At 51.1% G+C, this 18203-nt stretch overlaps 1 protein-coding gene across 1 annotated transcript in view; it reads right to left on the reverse strand.

Moving 5' to 3' along the window:
* The window catches only part of LOC120991097, a 94642-nt gene that overhangs the window by 26580 nt on the left and 49859 nt on the right, over nt 1-18203 (reverse strand). Inside the window, exons 5-6 of the mRNA XM_040419989.1 lie at nt 15089-15291; nt 14597-14720 (exon numbers count right to left, since the gene is read on the reverse strand). Of these exons, the coding sequence (XP_040275923.1) occupies nt 14597-14720; nt 15089-15291 (327 nt within the window). The remainder of the gene's footprint in view (nt 1-14596; nt 14721-15088; nt 15292-18203) is intronic.

Consider the following 18203-nt stretch of genomic DNA (forward strand, 5'->3'; position numbering starts at 1 on the left):
TAAAGGATGTGGTCCAGGCCCTGCGGGCGGAATTGAAAGAGCTTCGGCTGGAAGTGTCCCAGATGAAGGCAGAACCATCCCGGCGTCCGGAAACGGTCCCCGCACCTCATGCCACTCCATCCAGAACAACCCCGGTGAGGGAGCCGGTCAGAAGAGGGCCCCTCTGTTGGGCTTGCCGAAAGTACAGCCATATGGCCAGAGAGTGCCCAGAACAGGTAGCGTCTGAGCCGACGTTAAACTTCCGACCACTACAGTAGCTGGGCGTCCTGTGGCAGTGCACCAGAAGTTAAGCCCTCTGCGTGAAGAACGTGACTTGTATGCCAGCAGCCCTGTATTAGAAGCCGAGTTGGAAGGCCTTAAGGTCTGCTGCCTAGTTGATATAGGGTCAGAGTGTACCTTAATGCCTCTGGAGTTCTTCGAGAGGCACTTTGGGCATATGATGGAGCCCGAAGACGGGAGCGTCTTCAGGCTGACGGCTGCTAAAAATAGAGTGATGGATGTCCGAGGGATAGTCTGGATGCGGGTCCGACTGTTTGGGCAAGATATCGGCAAGAAAGGGGTCGTGCTGGTGGACCATTCGTCCCGGAAAGGAATGGACGTGACCCTGGGCATGAATATACTGAGAGACCTAGACCATCAACTCTATGCCAAGGAAGGGCCAAAGTACTGGCAACGGGCCATGGCACACCGGCCTACCCAGAAGGTCTAACAACAGATGGTGAGGAGCTGTAGCCTGCAAAAGAGTAACCTGTCCGGTCGGGACATTGGAGACGTGAGGGTGCTCAGGAGGACCCCGCTGAAGATCCCACCTCGACAAGAGCGAATATTGATGCTGCCAGTGGGGGCTGGACGATGATTGAATGGACTGGAGGTCATAACCGAACCCGCTTATCAAGAAGAAACGCAGATTCGCCCACTGGTAGCCCGGGCCTTCGCCGTTGTGAAGGACGGATGTGTGCCTATACACTGCTGTAATGTTGAGGACTGCGAGTTAACCGTCCCCGCAAACACCCTGCTGGCCAAAGTTTATGTGTCCGAAGGGGGTATCGCTTGACAAAGGGGCTTCACGCTGCAGCCGGATAGGAGATCAGCCTGGACCTATGCCGTGGAGATCCATTCAAGGGAAACCCCGACAGTGGAGTGGAACGGTTGAGTGATCATGGCCCGTATGGGGGTGGACTGCAGAACCCTGACCCCGGGGGAACAAACGCTGCTGGAAGACACCCTCTGGGAATTTCAGGAGGCCTTCTCAAGACATGATGAGGACTTTGGGTGTGCTACTGCTATCGAACATGAAATCCCAACCGGCGATGCTGCGCCGATCAGGGAACGTTACCGGCAGATCTCACCTAAGATGTATCAGGAGGTGAAAGATATGGTGGCCAGAATGTTGGAGAACCGGGTGATCCAGGAGAGTCAAAGTCCATGGGGTGCTCCTGTAGTCTTGGTGCGGAAAAAAGACGGGAGTCTCCGGTTCTGCGTGGATTATCGGAAGCTGAATGCTCAGACCGTCCGGGATGCCTACCCCCTTCCGCGGATTGAGGAGTCATTATCAGCCCTAAGCCAAGCAAAGTTCTTCTCAACTCTTGACCTGGCTAGTGGGTACTGGCAGGTGCCAGTGGCCAAGAAGGACAAAGCCAAGACGGCCTTCATTCTACCTATGGGACTCTACAAGTTCAACTGGATGCCCTTTGGCCTCTCCAATGCTCCGGGGACATTCAAGCGATTGATGGAACACTGTCTGGGGGACCTCAACTTCGAATCAGTATTGATATACCTGGATGACATAGTAGTGTTCAGGGCTTCCTTTGAAGATCACCTCCAGAAGCTGTGACAAGTCTTGGGACGGCTACGAGACCATGGGCTCAAGATCAAGCCAAAAAAATGCCAGCTGTTCCGACAGCAGATAGAGTACTTAGGACATGTGGTCACCCAGGAGGGGGTAAAACCGGCCCCCAGCAAGGTGGAGGCCATTCAGAAGTGGCCCCGGCCAAGTACGCTACGGGAGGTATGGGCGTTCGTGGGACTGGCCGGCTACTACAGGAGGTTAATACCCAAATTCGCTCATCTGGTGGACCTTTTAAATGAGTTGCTAAGAGGCATGGCTGGGGGCCCGAAGAAACGCCCCGTCGACTGGGGGCCCTGGCAACAAGAGGCCTTTGAAGCGGTGAAAGAGGCCCTGACCAATGCCGCGATCCTGGCTTACGCGCGGTTTGATACCCCATTCCTGCTGTATACTGATGGAAGCCTACATGGTCTGGGGGCCGTATTGTCCAAAGTCCAGGATGGACGGAAGAGAGTCATCGCCTATGGGAGCCGGTCCCTAAGAGAGTCAGAACGCAACCCTGATAACTATAGCTCCTTTAAACTGGAACTACTGGCACTGGTGTGGGCCATGACCGAAAGGTTTGCAGAATACCTGACTGGTCCAGAAGTGACCGTGATGACGGACAACAACCCGTTGGCACACCTGGAGAATGCCAAGCTCGGTGCACTCGAGCAAAGATGGTTGGCCTGCCTCTCTAAGTACCAATACTGCATCAAGTTCCGGTCTGGTAGGGAGAACGGCAATGCCGATGCACTCTCTCGAGTTCCAGTTGGACAGTCGACTCAGAAAGGCGATGAGGAGTTAGAGGATACTGAAACTCCTGACCTTGGTCGCTAACCTCTGTTCCCGGAATTTGGCACATTCAAGTGGGATGGCGTCTGGAATGACGCTTGTGCTGGGGAAAACGTTGACTGATTGGGAGAGAGTCCAGGATAGTTGCCGGGATTTGTGGAAAGTGAAAGAATGGGTTCGGAGCAAGATCTGGCCTCGGCCAGAAGAACGAGCCCGTCTGACCCCAGAGGGTCAGAAGTTGTTAAGGCAGTGGGACAAGCTGACAATTACCCAGGGCCTCCTGTTCCGGATCATATACATACAGTCAGAGCTGCAGTACCGGCAACAGATTGTCATTCCCATGTCGTTGGGACCGGAGGCCGCCAGGGAAGCTCATGAAAAGGGAGCTCATTTTGGGAGCGACAAAACGTTCAAGTGGCTCCAACGGCTGGTATACTGTCCAGATCTGGCCGGCATGGTGGCCGCAGCATGTCTCAAGTGTCGATCCTGTGGGTTGAGTAAGAGTACTGAACAGCGGGCTCCTGTGCAGACCATCCGCACCTCAGCACCCCTAGAACTTCTGATGATTGATTATGTACAGATTGGGTACTCTACCTCAGGACACTCGTACTGTCTAGTCATGACAGATCACTTTACCAAGTATGCGGTGGCTGTGCCCACCAGAGACCAAACCACAGAGTCGGCCACCGAAGCTGTCTGTAAACACTTTATACAGGTGTTCGGGTGTCCACGGAGCAGTGGCGTAGGGATCGCCATAGCAACCATAGCAGTGGCTATGGGGCCCTACGCCACTGGGGGCCCGCCCGGGCCTGTTGATTTTATTTTATTTTTTTACATACACTTGCCGGCCCGTCCGTGTGCGGTCCGCGGCCCGGGCCGGCTCGGGCATGGCTAGGGAGAAGGAGTCAGGAGAGAGCAGGGCAGTGAGGGCAGGGCCGGGCAGCAGATGAGATAGGCTGCGGTGGAGGGGGTCGGGCCGAGGTTACGAGGTGTGTACTACCTGGTCCTGGAGTTTAGGAGGGAGTGGTCTCAACTCCCGCCGCGGCGCCAGTCAGATTCCCGCCGCAGCAGTGTCTGAGTCTGACTGAGACTGACTGAGACTCACTGCTGCCAGCCTGTGCCTCAGCTCAGCCTGCCTGCGCTGTGGGACCGGTGACCGGTCCGACCCTTCTCCAGTCTGCTCCCGGCCGGTGCACCTGCCTCCTCCTCAACTGGTCAGTGGTCTCCACTCCGGCGACCACTCCACTGTGAGCTGCCTCTGTGACTGTGCCTGCGGCTGCCCAGTGCCTGCTGTAACAGCTGTTGCTGTTCTGACTGTGCCAGTGTCCCTCTAAAAGTAAGTGATTAAGTGAAAAATAATTGTGAGAACTTAGAACTAAGAGGATTATGATGATCAGAATTCAGATCATCATTATCAACATCATCACAATACTGAAGTTAAAAAGAGCTGCCTGCAGACCTGAAGTGAAGGAGGGCGCGGGCCCCAGCGCCCTCCTTATCATTGCAGGTCTGCAGGCAGCTCTTTTTAACTTCAGAATTCAGATTATCAGACTCTCACTAATTACAAATTTACAGCACACACACCTCTGTAGTGTCCACCATGAGACAGGGGAGGGAAGAAACCCCAGAACTAGATTGTGCCCCCCAAAATAAGGAAGGGGCGCCCTCCTTATCACTGCTGGCATCTCTTTTTAACTTCAGATCATCAGACTCTCACTTACTAATTACAGCACACACCCCGCCAGCCTTTCACCGCACACTGCCGTGCTGCACCGGAGCTCCGTCCCCATTATAGTCAATGGGGATGGAGCGGCGGCTTATTTGTTTTTTCCTCAGATTTTTTTATGCTCATGGCGGTGGGAGATCTAGGATGGGTGTTTGGGTGGGAGCTCTGGAAGGGGTGGTGGGAGGCCCCATAGATATGTGGGGGTGGGAGATTTGGGGGGGGGCCCATGAAATTCTTTTGCTATAGGGCCCATGCATTTCTAGCTACGCCCCTGCCACGGAAGATACATTATGACCAGGGAGCATGCTTTCAGGATACTCTAATGAATGAACTGTACCAACTGTATGGGATTGAACGCTCCCGCATCACTCCGAATCCCCCACAAGGAAACGGGGCCTGCGAACGCTTCAATCGCACCTTGCGTCAGATGCTGCAGACTCTGGAAGACAGTCAAAAAGCCCAGTTGCCCGTGTACCTACCTGAGTTGATGTGGCCTATAACAACAGAGTACACAGTACCACCGGATACTCTCCACATATGCTCATGTTTGGACGAGCTGAACGGGAGATTGAAGATCTCCACATGCCCAAGCCGATGGAGCCCCCACCGAAAAGTACCACCGCATGGGTGCAGGAGCACCGCCGCCGGCTGAGAGCGGTCCACAAGGTTGTGGAGGAGCGCCTGGGACAGGTGATACACCCTAACCCAAGACCAGTGCAGAAAGATGGGTATGTCCCGGGTGATCGGGTGATGGTCAAAGCCAAACGGCCGTCTGGGAAGTTGGATGGACGGTGGGAGGCAGTACCATACACAGCGAAGAGAAGGGTAGACCCCGCTATTCCGGTCTATGAGGTAGAGCCAGTAGGGACAGGGGGACCCTCACAGAACTTACACCGTAACATGTTGAGACGTTGCAATTTTGATGAGCCGGTGTGCGTGGAGGGGGTGCCTCCTCACGCTCCGAGTATGGAGGAAAGTCCCTCAGATGAGGAAGAGGAGGAATGGTGGGTTGTCCCTGCCCAGGTGTCCACCGAGGTGCCGGCTGTGACAGGTTTGCCACCCAGGTGCAATGCTGAACAGTCAACAGCTCCTCTCTTGTCAAATATGCCTGATGTCCCCAGTACTTCTGAAACCTTCAATCTGAGAAGGTCAGCAAGGCCCAATGCTGGTGTGCCTCCACAGCGCTATGCTCAAGAAGAGTTTGTATGGGGAGAGTTGCCGAGAACTACAACTTCGAGTGGGGTGGCATGTGAGATTGTAGATAAACTCTGCCTGTAAATGTTTATGTTTAAATTGTATTGAAGCTGTCTTTTGGCATTCCGGGCACTAGAGGCCACTGTTTTGCAGCACAGTCAGCACACTCAGGGATCTGCATATGCAAAGCAGATGATGACTCATGCTAGCTGCTTCTGAAAACCAGGAAGTGCTGATCTGACATGGTGGAAACAATGTTCTTTGAGAGACTGAATCCGATTTCATCCTGACTTGCGGATGTCCGGGAGTGAATGGACACACAGAGGAAGGAGATTAGCTGTTGTCCCCTTACTGGATCCGGCTCTTTGAAAGAGAGAGTGCTCCAGGAAGACAGTGTACAGCATGTGGGCAGAAGTCTTATTATCAATCAAGTCCGCACGGTTGCTGAGAGGTTGGTGGCCATCCCAGGTAAGCGGCATCCTCGGGCCCAGAACGGACGCAGGTCAGTACACCTGGTTACTGATTGTATTCTACTGTGTGGCGCTTGAAGTAACAGAGACTAGCCTAGGCCTTATAGTAGTTAGACAGTTAGGGTTATATGTTTTGCTAGGCCTTACTGTACTGGACTGCGGTGCAGTATTTGACTTGCAGGCTCTGCTGCGTCCGCCACCGACTAGGTGTGATCTCTTTAGCGGCACGGCACGACTTGCAGGCTCTGCTGTGTGCGCCATCGGGCTAGGCCTGTCCCTCGGACAGGGACGGTGACTGTGGGCCTGGGGTATAACTTAGTCTGTATACTTATATTGTTGTGTTTTCACTATTGTTAAAGTAAAGTTTCTGTTCTTGCATATATAGCTGGTGTCAGTGTCGCTTTTCTTGTCTGTGACTTCGCTGTATCCTGGGGAGCCCACCCCGGTACACGGCTTACAACTGTACCAGCAACTTGGCCAGGAGCACGTTTAGCTTCTGCGCCGTTGGATGAGTGTATACATACTGTTGTCTCTTGGCAATCGCTTCGGTGATCGATTGCTGGCGGAATGATTGACTAGGAGGAGGAGGAGCAAGAGCAGGAGTATTAGTACCAGCAGATGATGGGAAGGACAGACAGCTTCCTTCCTGAGGTGGTAGAACCTTGACTGCCTGAAATCGGGTGCATGGCACTGGGTGATGCAGCGGTTGCTGCAGCAGGCTGGACCACCACATCGGAGCCATGGTTCACCCAGGCCACTTTATGGTGACGCTGCATATGTGTCACGGCTGAGGGTGGGGGAAACCCTTAGCCGTGCGATGTCAATGGAAAGGGTAGCTGCTGGGCCAGGACAGGAATCAGGGAGCAGGTCACCTCCTAACGCGTCCCTATTCTGACCCTGACTCCTAACCGTATGAGCCAACCCTGATGGTAGGAGGGATCATACACCGTAACCTAAGATCCCTAATAGCCCTCAGGGTGGCCCTGGACTAGGAGCTACCCTTTCCCATTGACATCGCACGGCTGAGGGTTTCCCCCACCCTCAGCCGTGACAGTATGACCACAAGGGTGGCCCTCACTGGATAGATGGTATAATACCAAGAGGATGACTCCAGCAAACACCATGGCTGGAGTACCCCTCCGCTACTGGCATCCAGCAGGAGCGAAATACCCCAAGTAGCCACACCCACACACAGACACACCCAGTGTTCACACACTAGGAAGGGAATTAACCCTTCCAATACCAGACAAGGGATGGAAGCTACTTAAAAGGGAAAAGTACAAACAAGCTCACACTCCACCTGTTACCGCCGGCAACGGCATGCGTGGCAACAACCATGTCCTGGGGATCAGCCAGAAGGCCAAGACACTGCCACCACATGCACACAACACCACACGTTGTCACGGGCAACCGCAAGAGGAGGAAAGTGTCACAAAACACACCATAGGCCGTGACAATATGTTGACGCAGGGCCGTGGTGCCAACATTGGCACCCTGGCCATGCTTCACATTCTGCCTACAGATTTGACAAATGGCCATGTTCACCTTCCCCGGCGACTTGACAAAAAGCTGCCACACCGCTAATTAGTTGAATTTACCCCCAACACTCCTCACTGACTGACTGCTACCTGTCATGGTCTTACCTGCTTGCTGCTCTCCTTCGTTTGACATGTGCTGGCGGCCATCTTGGGTTCTGGGTTTCTTGTAGCCTTCCACCCTGCGGCTCCTCCTTCCCCTGGGAGGAGCTGGATGCCTAGCTCATATATATAGGAGGTCTGTGGCTTCAGTTCCTTGCTTGGTCCTCCTGTGTTCACATGCTTCTAGACTGCTGCTGCTTCTGGTTCCTGATCCTGGCTTCGTCTGACTACCCTGCTGGTTCCTGATCCTGGCTTCGTCTGACTACCCTGCTGGTTCCTGATCCTGGCTTCGTCTGACTACCCTGCTGGTTCCTGATCCTGGCTTCGTCTGACTACCCTGCTGGTTCCTGATCCTGGCTTCGTCTGACTACCCTTCTGGTTCCTGACCTCTGGCTTCGCAAAGACTCTGCTCGGTTTCACCATCCGTTTGGACTTTTGCTTTACAGCTTTATTTTCAATAAAGCCTTCTTATTTTCACTTATCTCTTGTTGTACGTCTGGTTCATGGTTCCGTGACATTAGGACCAAGCCATGAATTCTGACGGTACAGGGCCATCCTCGCTACCCACGCTGGTTGCCAGACTTGATCAGCAGGATCACCTGTTGGGTCGGTTCGCTGTGGCGTTGCAAACCCTGCTTGAACGCACGGCTCATTTCGCTCCCGTTGCCGATGGGTCGGTTGTCGCTCCTGGGCTCGCTCCTACTGCCGCTCCGGTTGTTGCGCCAGAGTCTACCCCGACACCTGTTGTTGCGCCTGCGGTGTTTCGGGGTATGACCGGTTCTGCCCCTCTTCCACAGCGCTTTGGGGGAGAGCCAACTCAGTGCCGAGGTTTCCTTAACCAGGTGGGCATTTATTTTGAGTTGCTGCCACATGCCTTTCCTACTGAGAGATCAAAGGTGGGCTTCTTGATCTCGCTGCTCTCGGACAAGGCCTTGGCCTGGGCCAGCCCTTTATGGGAGAACAACAATCCGGTGGTTGCCGAGTTTTCCGGTTTTGTTGCTTCTCTTCGGAAGGTATTCGATGTGCCGGCTCGTGCTGCCTCTGCTGCGAAGCTCCTTATGTCCATCAGACAGGGTTCACGATCCGTAGCTGAATACGCTATTGAGTTTCGTACCCTGGCAGCAGAGGTGGGCTGGAATAATGAGGCTCTGGTCGCTGCTTTCTCTCATGGTCTCTCGGATGCCTTAAAGGATGAGGTTGCAGCTAAGGACCTACCAGTTGAGCTCGAGTCTCTTATTTCTTTCCTGATTTTGATTGACACCAGACTCAGGGAGAGACCTTCCTTTAAGGAGAACCTGCGGAGGTCTTCTAACAGATTGGTGCCTACGTTTGCTGTCCCACCCGTGCCTCCCTCTCCTCCCACGCCTCCTGGGGATGACTTGTCTGGGGGTGAACCCATGCAGCTGGGGTTTGCTCGCCTGTCCGAGGGGGAGAGGGCACTCCGGAGACGCGAGGGCCGATGCATGTACTGTGGTCTCGGTGGGCATTTTCGGTTGGCATGTCCGAACCGTCCGGGGAACGCTCGTACCCTGAGATCCTGTCGGGGGCAGATCTTGGGTGGAGTCTCCTCGTCCCCGGTTTCCCGTGTTGACAAACCACTGATCACTGTTGTCCTCTCCTGGGTCGGGGGCTCGGTGACGACCCAGGCGTTGGTGGACTCTGGTGCTGGTGGTTTGTTCATCGATAGTGTGTTCGCTGCCGCCAATTCCATTCCTCTGCAGGCTCGAGGTTCCCCACTGGCTCTTGAGGCGATAGACGGCAGACCCCTTCTGCCGCCACACGTGACTCATGAGACCCTTCCAGTGGGGATAGCCATTGGTGCCGTTCACAGAGAGTCGGTCTGCCTCCAGGTTATTTCGTCTCCACACTACTCGGTGGTCTTGGGGTACCCCTGGCTCCAGAAGCATAATCCGACTTTCGATTGGAGATCGGTCGAGATCCTCTCGTGGTCACCGCAGTGTGGGGCTAGTTGCATCCATGGGTCTGTCAAGTTGCTGTGTACTTCCTCGGACTCTCTGTTGCCTCCTGAATACGAGGAGTACCGGGATGTATTCGATAAGGTGCGCGCGGTTGCCCTACCTCCGCACCGCCCATACGATTGTGCCATAGAGTTACAATCTGGTGCCGTTCCTCCTCGTGGCAAAGTCTATCCACTGTCGGTAGCGGAGAATGAGGCCATGGAGGAGTACGTGAGGGAGGCGCTTTCACGCGGACACATTCGCAAGTCTTCGTCCCCGGCAGGGGCTGGATTTTTCTTTGTGAAAAAGAAGGGCGGTGAGTTGAGGCCTTGCATCGATTACAGGGGTCTCAATCGCATCACGATCAAGAACGCTTACCCGATACCCTTGATTTCCGAGCTGTTCGATCGCCTTAAAGGGGCCACGGTCTTTACCAAACTCGACCTGAGGGCGGCATATAACCTGGTAAGGATCAAGGCGGGCGATGAGTGGAAGACCGCGTTTAACACCAGGACCGGTCATTACGAATCCTTGGTTATGCCCTTTGGGTTGTGCAATGCGCCCGCAGTCTTTCAGGAATTCATCAACGATGTTTTCCGTGACCTGTTGCAGCAGTGTGTGGTAGTCTATTTGGATGACATCTTGGTATATTCTGAATCCATGGAGGCCCACATTCTGGATGTCAGACGAGTGTTGCAACGGTTACGAGAGAACAAGCTGTTCGGTAAGCTTGAGAAATGCGAATTTCACCGATCCCAGGTAACCTTCTTAGGTTACATCATTTCCGCTGAGGGGTTCTCCATGGATCCTGAGAAGGTTTCGGCTGTCTTACAGTGGCCCCAGCCCAGTGGTCTTCGTTCCCTGCAGCGCTTTTTGGGCTTCGCCAATTATTATCGGAAGTTCATCAGGGACTTTTCCATGCTGGCCAAGCCTCTCACGGATCTGACCAGGAAGGGCAGTAATTCCCAGGTCTGGCCGCTCGAGGCCATCCGAGCTTTTGAGGCCCTAAAGTCCGCCTTTGTGTCGGCTCCGATTCTGTCGCATCCCAACCCTGGGTTGCCCTTTGTCCTCGAGGTGGACGCGTCTGAGACGGGAGTAGGCGCCCTTCTGTCTCAGCGTAGAACACCAGAGGGTCCTCTGCTTCCTTGTGGGTTTTACTCCCGGAAACTGTCTTCCGCGGAGTGCAACTATCAGATTGGTGACAGGGAGTTATTGGCCATCGTGCAGGCCCTTAAAGAATGGAGGCACTTGCTCGAGGGTTCGGTGGTTCCGGTTCTCATCCTGACGGACCACAAGAATCTGACCTACCTTTCTGAGGCCAAGAGATTGACACCACGTCAGGCCAGATGGGCTCTGTTCTTGTCACGTTTTAATTACGTGGTCTCCTACCTACCCGGTTCCAAGAACATCAGGGCGGATGCCTTATCACGGCAGTACTCCGAGCTGTCCAGGGAGGAGTCGATTCCGACTTCGGTCATACCTCCGAATCAGATCCTGGCCGCCATTCGCACCAGCCTGACCTCTCCCCTGGGTGAGCAGATTTTGGCGGCTCAATCTGGTGCTCCCTCTGGGAGACCCAACGGCAGATGTTTTGTGCCTGAGGAGTTGCGCACTCGGTTGTTGCGAACCTACCATAACTCCAAGACCGCGGGGCATCCTGGAAAGAATCAGCTGTCCTGGGCTGTTTCACGTCTGTTCTGGTGGCCTTCCCTACGTTCCGACATCGCCGCATATGTAGCGGCATGCTCCGTTTGTGCCCAGAGTAAGTCCCCTCGGCACCTTCCGTTGGGCCTTCTGCAACCCATAGCCACCGGGGAGCGCCCATGGTCACACCTGGGGATGGATTTCATTGTGGACCTCCCTGCATCCCGAGGCCATACGGTCATTCTCATGATTGTGGATCGGTTTTCCAAAATGTGCCACTGTGTTCCTCTCAAGAAGTTACCCTCTGCACAAGAGTTGGCCACGATTTTTGCCAGGGAGGTCTTCCGGTTGCACGGTTTGCCTAAGGAGATTGTGTCGGATCGGGGGAGTCAGTTTGTGTCCAGGTTCTGGCGCGCCTTTTGCTCCCAGTTGGGGATTCATCTCTCCTTCTCCTCGGCCTACCACCCTCAGTCCAATGGGGCCGCAGAACGATCCAATCAGGCCTTGGAGCAATTCCTTCGTTGCTATGTCTCCGATCACCAAGACAATTGGGTTGACCTCCTGCCTTGGGCTGAGTTTGCCAGGAACACGGCGGTGAACTCTTCCTCTGGGACGTCTCCCTTCATGGCCAATTATGGGTTCCAACCTGCCGTGTTACCGGAGGTATTCTCTCCCCAGGATATTCCGGCTGTAGAGGATCACCTTTCCGTCCTACGTGCTTCTTGGGTACAGATCCAGAAGTCCCTTGAGGTCTCTGCGCAGCGCCAGAGACTCCAGGCTGATCGCAGACGAGCGCCTGCTCCTTCCTACCAGGTCGGAGACCGTGTATGGTTGTCCACCCGCAACCTCAACCTTCGAGTGCCCACTCCCAAGCTGGCGCCTCGCTTTGTTGGTCCCTTCCGAGTGCTTCGCAGGGTAAACCCGGTAGCCTATGCCCTTGCGCTTCCTCCTGGCATGCGGATCTCCAACGTGTTTCATGTCTCCCTGTTGAAGCCACTGGTGTGTAATCGTTTCACTTCCTCGGTTCCTCGGCCTCGTCCGGTCCAAGTGGGCAATCGTGAGGAATATGAGGTGAGCAATATCCTGGACTCACGCCTGGTCCGCGGTCGGTTGCAGTTTTTGGTCCATTGGCGTGGTTATGGTCCAGAGGAGCGTTCCTGGGTTCCCTCCGCAGATGTCCATGCTCCTGCCTTGCTCCGAGCCTTCCACGCACGCTTCCCTCAGAAACCGTTTTGTGCTCCGCGGAGGAGGGGCCCTTGAGGGGGAGGTACTGTCATGGTCTTACCTGCTTGCTGCTCTCCTTCGTTTGACATGTGCTGGCGGCCATCTTGGGTTCTGGGTTTCTTGTAGCCTTCCACCCTGCGGCTCCTCCTTCCCCTGGGAGGAGCTGGATGCCTAGCTCATATATATAGGAGGTCTGTGGCTTCAGTTCCTTGCTTGGTCCTCCTGTGTTCACATGCTTCTAGACTGCTGCTGCTTCTGGTTCCTGATCCTGGCTTCGTCTGACTACCCTGCTGGTTCCTGATCCTGGCTTCGTCTGACTACCCTGCTGGTTCCTGATCCTGGCTTCGTCTGACTACCCTGCTGGTTCCTGATCCTGGCTTCGTCTGACTACCCTGCTGGTTCCTGATCCTGGCTTCGTCTGACTACCCTTCTGGTTCCTGACCTCTGGCTTCGCAAAGACTCTGCTCGGTTTCACCATCCGTTTGGACTTTTGCTTTACAGCTTTATTTTCAATAAAGCCTTCTTATTTTCACTTATCTCTTGTTGTACGTCTGGTTCATGGTTCCGTGACACTACCACCACTGCCTCCGTAAACCCCCTGCACCACTACTTTCCTGACAGGTAGTGTCCTGGGAAGCGGGTGGTCTACCCCGCGCATTTTTGGCTCCCGACCTCCTACTGCTGCCACCCTGCTGACTCCTGGCCATGCTACTGACTTGCTTGCTCCACCGCTGCATCATGCGCAAGCTGACACCCTCTTCTCCCGATGATGATGAAGCCCCCAATTGCGATTGGATACATCATCGAGTACTGTCTGCACGTCACTGATGTCCTCCTCAATGGTCTCTGACCTAGGAGCCTGACCTCTTGCAACACCAGCTCTCATGCCACTCTCCTCATCACTACTTGCCCGCCTACCGGAGGAAGAGGTGGATGTCTCCTCTGGATCTTGGCTGTGCAGTAGCTGCTGACTGTCCTCTAGTTGCTTGTCCTCGCTATATAGTGGAGCTGAGCCCACAGTATATAGTACTTATCTGGCTGAGGGAACAGAAAAGGACAGAGGCAGGGTGAGGACAGGTAAGGGCCAACGAAGGGTTGTGTCTGACGAACCCACCGACTCTTGACTGGGGGTGTCTGATGTCACTTGCTACGAAGTCAAAGATCGAGTCAACCATTCAAGAACCGCTGGGTTGCTGGTCAAAACATGACCACTAGCTGACACTGGGAGCTCAGGCCTCTCGAAGTGACCCCTGCTGCTACGCCCCTTACTCTGCTGCTACCTGTTCCTGCGCCCAAAACATTTAGGCCTGTGCCTTTCCCCTGTGCAGGGCCGGGCACTTCTCTGTCTGACATACTGTTAGATCAAACAAGTAAATAAAAAGGAAATTAATACACGACAAAAAGGGCTGTAATTTTCTCACTTCACCACACAATAGCTAATAAACCCTTTTCTTTTTCCCTACTAATACACGCCAAAAAGGGCTTTAGAACATATATATATAACTGCACCGCACAAGGGCTAATAAGACTCCAATAACAATAACTGTTTGCTGGAATTACAGAGGTATCATATAGTGCAAACCTAAAAGCAGCAGTATAACACCAATTTGGTTCCCCAGTCAGTGCAGCAAGGTGTAATAGGATTGTTCCTATTACCCAGGCTGTACACTGCCCCACTGAACCCTGTTCTGCTTCAATACTCTGGCATGATTCATCCCTATCCTTTCCTCTAATGCTCTTTCCCTGAACTTCTATTGAGAAAAATATAAGTTTCATGTCTTTCCTAGCACTGTCCCTAGCGCCTGCTGACATCTCTCCCTGCACTAAGGACACTGGAAAATGTCAGGATCCAAGATGGCTGAGGCTATTTATAAGGCTGGCTGCTGATTGGCTGCATGCATGGCATTATATGTGATCCCTCGTTCCCAGAGACCCTTGCTCCATGTCCTAAAATGTGCAGCAGCCATTTTAGGAAAAAATCACGAAACATGAGGAAATTTGGATTTAGTGCGAATCGAATAATTCCTGAAATTTTTATCAAATTCCACTTTGTCAACTTCGATTCGCTCATCTCTGATCATCACCACTGGTAACACAGTACAACAACTCATACTACCACATACCGGTTATATTGGATATCTCTCCTTCTGAACATGGGACGCAGTCATAGCAGCAGGTGTGAATTGTCGGTCTCGCCATTTTCCGGCTTCCAGGTAAACATGGGTCTGAGCAGCGGGATACCGGGATCTGAAGGAAAAGAGAAAAGGCACAAATGTGATAATAGTGATGAGGAACCTAGAAGGGTGGACTACAGAAAGTGAAGTCACCATCATAAGAAGTAAATGAAGACAGCACCAGCGGTTCTCCGAATATTACATAGAAGAGTGACGTCAGCAGGTCCTATTTCTTCTAGCTTTAGGTTACAGGCATATATGAAGCATAGCGACATTTCCACTTAAAGGGGATCACTTTCTCTATGTGGAATACCCCTTTCATATCAGCCTTTTTCAGGCCATACAAATACAGACTAAATACAATCGTATGAAACACCAACCAGCATACATTAACCTTTTGTTTACCGCCATACTATTTGCGTTGTGGCTGTAAGCTCTTACATGTAGCCCGACATATGAAAGTGTCAGGTCACATTGAGATCTGTCAGCACTCCATGAGGTTGTAGATCTCCATGGCTGTGCTGTCATTAGACATCTCCGGTCACAGTAAGTATCCCAGAGCCCAGGCAGGTGTACAGCGATCCATCGCAGTGTGAAGTCAAAAAGCCGGCAGGGGCCTGCTCTTCTTGATGTCAGAGGGCCCCCTGTTGGTAGTTAAATTAATTGTGAGCCTTCAGGCTGCCCTGACTGTGGCAGGAAGGGGTAAATTCACTTTTTTCAGATTTCAGAAAAAATAAAAATAAAAAGTTAAATATATAAATAAAAAATTTATAACAATGTAAAAAATAATAAAAAATGGAATAAAGAATAGTATAAATATAGAGAACAGTAATAGCATAGCAGACATTGTTTGTGTTAAAGATACAAATGTGTATTTTTTTTTATTTCTTCCAAATTTTGAAAGTATAGGTAATTTTTTTTAGCTATATATATTATGTAAAATATGCAAACACTTTTTTTAATCTGATTTAAAAATGAAAAAAAAAAACTTAAACTTAAAACATGTAAAAGTCACCTTGAAGGAGCTTCTAATGTTTTGGCTCTGTACAACACTTGTTCTGGTGGTACGGTGCCACAGAATCAGCAAAAGAATAATAGGCTGCCAAAATCCAAAATGCGCTCCAGTCCTCTGAAGTCTTGTGATGGGCCCAGCCAGTAGATAAATTATCCAAAAAGTGTCCATTTCCACAGTAAAAACATATGGTAATGGTTTTAGAAATATTTTGTCTTGAAATCTTTTGTAACAGAAAAAAATTATATAAAAAAAAAGATTTTTCATAATTTGGAGTTTTTATTTAAATATTAGTTTTAAAAAAATATTTATATATTATATCTGTCATCTAATGACACAAAACAAACTTCTAAGGTGTCCCATGAATAATAATATAACATACATGTAGGCTGGCTCAGAAATTAATTGTCACGGGTAAGGGGAAGGGAAAACACCAAATACACACCACAACGAATAGACGACAATCTAGGCCTCAAAAGCTAAGGAAGAGGGATGATGACCTTCTAGTAATCCCTAGGCCTTTCCCTAACTCCTGCCAGTATGAGCAGATCCTGATGGTGGAAATGCTCATACGCCGGATACCTAAAGCCCTGCTGAAACAGTCGAGACCTAGGATAGGTAGGCGCAGATGAGACAGCTGGTTCCTTCCACAATGAAGGATCTCCCTGAGGCCTAGAAACAACACACACCAGATAACAACATACAGCAAAGGCAACAAGTACTTAGCTTCGAGATGTATGGAGAAGCAGGAGATCCAAGACACAAAGGCTCTAACAACTCCAAGCAGAAACTATTAATCGCATGGTCAGTAGTGTGAGGCGGTCCTAAATAGGGCCTCATCACTGATAACAAGCCGCACCTGAGGAGCGGTGAGATCCTGCCAACCCACAACATACAAAGAGGAAAACAGAGAGACCTGTCAGATAGCCTCACGTGCAGCAAGTCTATCCGATCTTCTCACCTCTCTCACAGGAGGCACCGTGACATTAATTTGTTATTTGCAGTTAAATAGGCCTGTTGCTAAAACTGAAAAATTGCCCTGGTAAGGAGGGGGATAAACACTACGGAAATGAAACGGTTAATCTAATTATCATGAAACACCGGTGAGATAACCAATCCCTCTACTCCTTTCTGATGTAACATAGTAACATAGTATATAAGGCTGTCCATCCAGTTCGACCTGTTATCCTGCAAGTTGTACTCACCATCACCACCTCCTCAGGCAGAGAGCTCCATAGTCTCACTGCTCTTACCGTAAAGAATCCTTTTCTATGTTTGTGTACAAACCTTCTTTCCTCCAGACGCAGAGGATGTCCCCTCGTCACAGTCCTGGGGATAAATAGATGATGGGATAGATCTCTGCACTGACCCATGATATAGTTATACATAGTAATTCGATCTCCCCTCAGTCGTCTTTTTTCTAAAGTGAATAACCCTAATGGTTATAATCTTTTAGGGTACTGTAGTCCCCCCATTCCAGTTATTACTTTAGTTGCCCTCCTCTGGACCCTCTCCAGCTCTGCTATGTCTGCCTGGTTCACAGGAGCCCAGAACTGTACACAGTACTCCATGTGTGGTCTGACTAGTGATGTGTAAAGTGGTAGGACTATGTTCTCATCACCGCCATCTATGCCCCTTCTGATGCAACCCAATATCTTATTGGCCTTGGCAGCAGCTGCCTGACACTGTTTTTTGCAGCTTAGTTTGCTGTTCACTAAAATTCCTAGGTCCTTTTTCATGTCAGTGTTACCGAGTGTTTTGCCATTTAATATGTACGGGTGACTTGCATTATTCCTTCCCATGTGCATAACCTTACATTTGTCAGTGTTAAACCTCATCTGCCACTTATCTGCCCAAGCCTCCAATCTATCCAGATCCCTCTGTAGTAGTATACTGTCCTCTGTAGTATATATATACAATATACTGTCCTCTGTAGTATATATATACAGTATACTGTCCTCTTCCATGTTAATTACCTACAGTTTATTGTCATCTGCAACAATTGATATTTTACTATGCAAGCCTTCTACAAGATCATTAATAAATATATTGAAGAGAATAGGGTCCAATACTGACCCCTGAGGTACTCCGCTAGTGACAGTGACCCAATCTGAGTATGTACCGTTAATACCCACCCTCTGTTTTCTATCACTCAGCCAGTTACTCACCCACATATAGACGTTTTCTCCCAGTCCGAGCATTCTCATATTATATACTAACCTTTTATGTGGTACAGTGTCAAATGCTTTGGAGAAGTCCAGATATACGACATCCATTGATTCGCCGCTGTCAAGTCCAGAACTTACCTCCTCATAGAAACTGATTAAATTAGTTTGGCATGACTGATCCCTCATGAAGCCATGCTGATATGGCATTATTTGCTTGTTTTCATTGAGATCCTCCAAGATATCATCTCTTAGAAAACCTTCAAACTGTTTACCCACAACAGATGTTACACTTACCGGCCTATAGTTTCCAGGCTCTGTTTTTGCCCATTTATATAATTGAAGAACATTTTTGGCTTAGTTTTACTCTCTTTGGCAA

Source organism: Bufo bufo, chromosome 2, assembly GCF_905171765.1.
Source record: "Bufo bufo chromosome 2, aBufBuf1.1, whole genome shotgun sequence".
NCBI classification, from domain to species: domain Eukaryota; kingdom Metazoa; phylum Chordata; class Amphibia; order Anura; family Bufonidae; genus Bufo; species Bufo bufo.